The sequence below is a fragment of the Sardina pilchardus genome, chromosome 22 (genome assembly GCF_963854185.1).
Source record: "Sardina pilchardus chromosome 22, fSarPil1.1, whole genome shotgun sequence".
In the NCBI taxonomy this organism is placed as follows: domain Eukaryota; kingdom Metazoa; phylum Chordata; class Actinopteri; order Clupeiformes; family Clupeidae; genus Sardina; species Sardina pilchardus.
Window position 1 is genome coordinate 22847939 of NC_085015.1, and position 7500 is coordinate 22855438.

Consider the following 7500-nt stretch of genomic DNA (forward strand, 5'->3'; position numbering starts at 1 on the left):
CAACCAATAAAGCAAAGCAATGAAGCCACTGATGCCTTTTGGGGGGGATTAGGGGTTTATGTACTTGGCTGAGTGCTCGGACTAAAAGTGCATATGACTGTTCTTTAAGATCTTATCAGCAAAACTGTAAACCTCTGTTCCTTGTCCCCCTGGTCCCTCAGTTTTCTAGCGTCTGTCCATTTTCTCCCACGTGTTATTGAGTGCGCACACACACACACACCGCCGTATGGAGAAGCACACACAATACAGACGCGTGTTTGGGTAGGGTTCTGCACGGTGGCTGTGTATGAGTGTTAATGCTGTGGCAAGCCTTCTTGCCCCTGTTAAAATAACAGGTGAGTGTGTGTGTGTGTGTGAGTGTGTGTGTGTGTGTGTGTGTGCGTGTGGGTGTGCGTGCGCGTGTGCGTGTGCATGTGCGTGTGCGTGTGCGTGTGCGTGTGCGTGCATGCGTGTATGGGTAGGTGGATATGTATGATCTCGTGCCCTTGTGTGGGCATAGCTTTGTGTCACGGTGACTGCATCGTGTGTGTACCTGTGTTCTCTGTGGTGTGTATACGGCAATATGTGATTGTGTGTGTGTGTGTGTGTGTGTGTGTGTGTGTGTGTGTCTGTCTGTCTATTTTGTGTGCGTGTGTATGTGTGTGTGAGTACGTGTAGGTGGATATGTATGGTCTCATGTGCCCTTGTGTGGGCATAGCTTTGTGTCATGGTGACTGCACTGTGTGTGTGTGTGTGTGTGTGTGTGTGTGTGTGTGTGTGTGTGTGTGTGTACCTGTGTTCTGTGTGGTGTATACGGAAATATGTGATCGTGTTGGTGTGTGTGTGTGTGTGTGTGTGTGTGTGTGTGTGTGTGTGTGTGTGTGTGTGTGTGTCTGCATGCCCCCACCTCGTGTGTGAGCATATTGACTCTCTGCTGCAGGTTGCCGTTCTCTGACTGCAACAGGGCGGTCTCTTTGGGCTCAAAGGAGCAGTAGGAGTTACGGTCCTCCCCGAACTCACTGATCATGGGGAACTAAGGAGGGAAAGCATCATTGTTAAAACACACACACACACACACACACACACACACACACACACAGACAGACACACATACACACACACTCACTCACACACACACGTACAAGCATGCAAACAAATAATTATTTACAAAATAAATTCACTCAACATATTCATATTGTTAATCACTTTCATCCTGAACCAATTTAATTTCCAAATATAACAATCTGTTTCACAAGAGCCCCTGCATTTTCAACAGATGCTATTTAAACTAGCAGCAAACCAGGGAAGAAACTGTTGTGAGGAATGGTCTATTTTCAGACCAATTTTAATGGGAACATATGCCTTCACCCTTTTACACAAAACAAAAGGCTGTTTCAATATTTATGTCTGCGGAGAACTTTGGGGATCAGACAGAGTGTGTTACCAGTAGTGTGCATCTAGACTCTCAGTCATACATTGGCGGAGTCAGAGACTAAACAATGCTTTTCCATTTGGGAAAACACACCCCCTCCCTCCCCTAAATGCTGCCCCAGCCATTTTTAGAAGCACACGTGTATAGATCTCCAGACGCCCCCCACCCCCCCATGTGATAAGAGCGCCGTTCTCCGCTCCTGTCCTGTTCCACGCCTTCGCCAGTTCTTCTATCCACAGAGCTGCTAATTACACACACAAATCTAAGAGTCAGCACACTCACAGCCTACTCCTTGGTGGATTTTCCTACAGCGTCTATTTGTGTTCCTGGAACGCCTACGTTGAGTTGGTGGTTTGTTAGCGCTAGGCTAATGTTAGCTTTGGAGGTTTTAAGCCATGCTACTGTTTTATTTTTGTTTGATTTTAGCAAAGGAGGGTTTTGTCGCTAAGCAGAAGGTGTTCAGAATGTTAGCATATGTCACGTGAAGGTCTCTGTGCTCTTCGCTGTTCTCCTCTTTCCTTTCCTTTCCTCTCCTCTTTCCTCTCTTCTCCTCTTCCCTTCTTCCCTCCCTCCATCTCTGACCTGTGTACTCTGTGGTAGTTGCTCAGCTGTGTAGAGGAGAACCCCCAGAGGCTAGCAGCTGCTCCTGCCTCCCCAGCTAACAGATGTTCAACTAATGGGGGGTGAAGTGTGTGTGTGTGTATGTATGTATGTGTGTGTGTGTGTGTGTGTGTGTGTGTGTGTGTGTGTGTGTGTGTGTGTGTGTGTGTGTGTGTGTGTGTGTGTGTGTGTGTGTGTGTGTGTGTGTGTGTGGTGTGTGTATGTGTGTGTGTTTATAGGGGGGGTGGTGGTGGGCAGGAGCGGTTAGCAAGCATAATTCGCTTCAGCCTCAGGGGAGGAGAAAAAAAAATGTGAACGGCGAAAAGCGGCCTAAGCGGGGTCCCGATGTGGCCTGCGATGACGTCCGTCGCTAACCTGCCGGGCTAACCTGCTGATCTGCCCCCTCGGGGAGGATTCAGAACAGCCTTTTTGACCTTCACTGCCAGCGAGGCCCGTCTGTTTTTATTCCCAAAAGAGCTCGCTGGCTCTCGCTGGCTCTACCAGCTGCAGAGACCTCTACAGATTTAGCGTAGCATGGCTACTAGCCAACAGGTAGGGTAACAGCATCGTCTGAATCGCTTCAGGGCTTTAGGGATGGACGTATGGTGCAAGAGTTATTATTTCACATTCCACTGAACTGCAGAAAAGGTCATGGGGGAACCTCGCTGATAAGGTGTGACACAGAAGAAGCTAGACTATATGACCTGTCTACACGTGTGCTAGCTCACAAGAGGGGAGAAATCAAGTGTGAAATCGGGATGAGAATACAGCCTCGCACAGTCATCCTATTCTTTCCTGTCTTGCCAGTGACAGCTGAACTGAGACACAGTCTTGTGGAGCCAGCAGAGGTAGAATCTTTTCTCTCATTTCAATAGGACTCAGGAACTGAGGGGATTGTAACTCAGGAATTAAGGGAGTTTGGTTTGGCCTCCTCTTGTGAAAACTGAATCGGTCTCATGTGCAAATTTCATGCAATCAAGTGTAACCTCAAGGCACTGGAGGGCAGGATTTTATTATCTGGCTGTGACTACTAAGAATGTATCTGCCATTTCATTTACATTCTTAATTGGCGCATTCTGCCAAGCACACGTCTGAGTATGAACCACACTGATCACCAGATTCAGTCTGTTTCATTACGCTAATGAGCAAACTGACATTTCAAAACAAAAATGCTGTTTGATCCGAGCCCAATGTGACTCCGAAATCACCCGAATTGTTTAAACCTGGTTCACACCATTCCTTCTTCATTAAGAAGTCACTCTTCCTGTTTATACCAAGGACTCAAACAAACACAACAAACAAACAAGAAATTCTTTTGACCGTCATCCATCGTTGGCCCCCCCAGAATTGTCTCGCCCCGTGTAATTTCCTGTGCCAGCCGCCGTTGGCCCGTCATCTGCGCGCCCGCATGCACGCCCGCACGCACGCCCGCACGCACGCACGCACGCAACGCACCTTTATCTCGTAGATCTTGAGCTTGCGCTTGATGCTGCTGTTCTCGCGCTCCAGGCCCGCCAGCCGGCTCTTGATCTCCTGGTAGGCGGTGATGAGGGCGAAGTTGGAGGCCGAGTACATGTCCTCGGGGGAGGGCGAGCCCCGCCAGCCCACGCCGCCGCAGCCGCCATCTTCCTTCAGGCCTCCGCCCTCGCCTCCGCCCAGCAGGCCGAGCTCCCCACCGAACAGAGACTCCATCTCACAGAGCCTCAACCTGCCGCCATGGAGAGAGGAAAGAGGGGGACACGGAGAAAGAGAAAGAAGAGATGTTAGAAACTGAGAGATTGATACGGAGACTTCAAGATAGACTGATAAGAGGGATAGACTGATAAAGGAAGAGTTGGCAAGGAGAAAGAGTGAGAGAGAAAGAAGGGGAGGTGGGGTGAGAGAGAGAGAGAGGGCGATTAGGGATAGGCAACGATTGATGTTGAGCAAGTTGGAAGGGAAACACAGAGTCAGGAATAGAGAATGCCATGGAGAAGGAGTTGGCAGGCAAAGAGAGAGAGAGGGAGGGAGAGAAAGAGAGCAAGACAGAGAGAGAAAGAGAGAGAGAGAGAGAGAGAGAGAGAAGAAAGTGAGAGGATCTATTATGTAAGTTTAGCATCTTTTTGGACTCCGCTCTGCTTATTTTGATATGGCGTAAGCATTTTCCAAGGAGCGGCCGATATGGTCAAGAGTTTCGCGTCTTTTTTTCATTTTCTTTTTCTTTCTGTCCTTCACCACAGCCCGGCCGCGGGTAATTGTTTTGATGCTTGTCCAATTTGCCTGTCAGTGTCCACCCTGTTACCCTCCATACTGCTGCTGAGTTGTGGCAAACCCGTTACAAAATGGCTCATGCCCTCATGTTAGGTTCGACCGGATTTCGTCTTCTGCTCCCTCCTCCTGTCAAAGGCCTTCTCAACTGCCTGCCTGTTGTTGCCTCGTGGAGTTGGAAAGACCCTACGGACACCATGGCTGACTGCTCCATCATAGGAGGCCAGTGTAAAATATTCAGTGAGACAGGGAAAGAGAGTGAAGAGTTTGAGTTTTTTTTCTAGTGGAGGCCCCACACTGTTTCAACACTGATAGAATGGCCATTTGGTTGTGATAAGAACGGGCCATCGCTGAGCCTTTCATCTCTCTCTCTTTCTCTGCCCACTGCCTTGTGTTCTGCTTGTCTTTCTGTCAATCTTTCAGTGTCAGCTGCTCAGCTGTGTTTCATGTGTGTGTGTGTGTGTGTGTGTGTGTGTGTGTGTCGTGTGTGTGTGTGTGTGTGTGTGTGTGTGTGTGTGTGTGTGTGTGTGCGCGTGTGTGTGGCCCCTCATATGCGTGCATGTATGTGTGGTCTTGCTTTGTGTGTTGTGTGCGTACATATGGCATATCTGACGCTGATGAATGGCCAGTCCTCTCTCTTTCTCTCCCTCTTTTTCTCCCTCTCTCTCCTGAGTCATGCCCTCTGTGCCCTCTCTGTGCCCCCTATGATGCCAGCCAGTTGGCCGAGCCGTTCCCTGGCTGATGACTCAAGCCAGCTGACACCACCGGCCCACATTCGCCACACCGCCCGCTGTCGTCTCCCAGCCCAACAAATCACCCACAGATGTCACAACAACGCTCAGACAAAAGCGGCCGATCCATTGATCTCGTCGTAAGCAGGCGTAATCCTAGAGGGATGTTTCAGTCCAAACAAAAGGCGACTGCCTCTTCCAGGCGCCTGCATCTTAGACACAGTCTTTTCTCTCTCCAAGTGGAAAATTGTGCAAGTGTCATTTTCGCATCAGAACATTTGAATTGCTGACAGAATTAAACAAGAACGTTTCATCTTTTAAAAACCAATCTTATCTTAGTCTTATCATCTTTAGCTGCTTGAAACAAGGATGAGATTGAAAAATCCCTATGTAAATGTCGATTTAAAGGGGCAGTACGCAAGTTTTGGTCTAAAACCAGCTAAATAAAAGGCACGCAGATCTCTGAACACCTCACAAAGAGCTTTATTGGTTTATTGGTGGTCATGTTGGGAAAGGAACACTGGTACATTTGTGATTAACTTCATATTTTTGTGTAAATGTTAAAGCCCTGAGTCACTGAATGCATTAACGCTTGGCTCATCTTCACTAAAAGTTCTGGTTGAAGTGTGATGGCAGATCACAGGTCCTGCAAGTGCTAAACACATTCACACTTGCTGAAGGCTGCAGTGAATGAGTGCCTATAGCCTATACTCCATCTTGTTCTTGGCCTCTAGCTCCCAGATAGCCCTATGGTGGGCCTTGGTGGGCCTTGGAGCCTGTTAGCTGTGTTGTATGCTAACAAATAGAAAAGACCGGCCAGTTCAATTTCCGCTGTTACACACTGACCCTTAAGATAGCAAAATTAGCAACACAGCTACCAAAGGTGCAGAGGGTAGCTATTGTTATGGTTACGGTTGTTGGTTGATGCACTTCTCCAAAATAACCACATTCACTACAACTGGGTCCGTCTGCCCGTGTGTCCACTCACACAACTTAAAATGTACTGACTAAAGGACTATAAAAGGCCAAGGGTCACCGTATCTCAATCCTCCTACTACATGGTAATCTCAATCTGGCTCAGAATGACGATGCAGATCTTTTTTTGTTAAAACGGTTTCCCTTTGGTTAGCATTGCGTGATAAGAGGCAAGCCTCAGTCGCCTCACTGCTCTCTTCTTGTCTAGTGCTGCTTTGAGGTGCCAAATCCAGATTGCATGCACACACCCCGAGTTGTTGGGAGCTGTAGCTGTGAACACTGCCGCATCCTCTTCCCCCCCCTCCCTAAAAACTTCAATCAGGAACGCATTAGCTGCCCCTGAATATTTATAACGCTTCTGCACCTCCCAAAATGCATGCATAAACCAGGGCCTAAATGTGCCCGCTCTCCACTAAGCTAGAGGTGGGTGAAGCACCACAAAAAAAAAACACCTCCCTGCAGCTGCTTGCTACTTGGAAGCTGCACTGCGATGCTTCGCATTTAAACACACCATCAGGTTCACCTGTCCACTAAAACAGCTGACTGAGCCAAGATGTGCTTTCCTCTCGGCCCCGCATGCACGTAAACACATTAGCACTTGCTAAAAGCTTGCGTAATGATAACAACAGGGTTCTCCCGGACCACCCATCTCCATCCAACAGCACCGCCCGTGTGAGAACTGCGGAGCTGTGAAGTTGGGAGGGAGTTGCGTGTGGAGTACATATAGCCGCCATCAGGCTCTCCATCTGATAGGGAGCGGAGGTGTGAGGAGATCTCGGCGCAGCTAAATGAGTCAGCCATCCTTCGCCCAACGCTATTTTCAACCTCTTATAATGTGTGTGTGTGTGTGTGTGTGTGTGTGTGTGTTGACGTTAAAATATACCGCAAATAAAAACACACACACATGCATAATAGACTCACATACACAAACACTTGGCCCATCTATAAACACTTCTGCTCGCTTTCATTCTCCCTATTACCCTCTGTGTGTGTGTGTGTGTGTGAGATTGTGTGTGTGTGTGTGTGTGTGTCTCGTTGTCCTTCAGTGATATCCAACAGACCACCCACACACAGATTCATTCCCGCTGGCATGGTTTGGCATAAGTGGGCAGGCAGTGGAGCCACGGAGAGAGGCGCTGACTGCAGCTTTGATAAGGGCAGCCACAGCAGTAATATCGGGGGGAGCTGGTTAGGCACGGGGGGGCATGGGGGGGTATTGCCCACCCGGCACATAAAAGTCAAGCTGTACACGAGACCCCTGGCTCTTCCAGCAGTCTCTCTCTCTCTCCGCTAGGGCTCACATCCTCTCCTCAGCAGGTCCCCACTGATCCTGCCCTGCGGCCTGCCCCCCCCTCGCACAGGCTCAGGGTTTACGGCTAATCTGGCCAAGGATGCCGATGGCTCCAGAGATACCCGTGAGAAGGCTATGGCTCTGTGGCGCTCGCGCGCGCGGCACTCCCGAGAAGATAACTGGCTGCAGTGGAGGAACACCGCGACGGACTCAGACAAGGGAACCAGTCCATAGTACGCGCCGAC

General features: G+C 49.3%; 1 protein-coding gene across 1 annotated transcript in view; it reads right to left on the minus strand.

Annotated features, from left to right (window-relative positions):
- The window catches only part of tbkbp1 (TBK1 binding protein 1), a 61065-nt gene that overhangs the window by 28571 nt on the left and 24994 nt on the right, over positions 1–7500 (minus strand). The window contains exons 2-3 of the mRNA XM_062527054.1: positions 3467–3719; positions 887–1012 (exon numbers count right to left, since the gene is read on the minus strand). Coding sequence (XP_062383038.1) covers positions 887–1012; positions 3467–3703 — 363 coding nt within the window. The 5' untranslated portion in view covers positions 3704–3719. The remainder of the gene's footprint in view (positions 1–886; positions 1013–3466; positions 3720–7500) is intronic.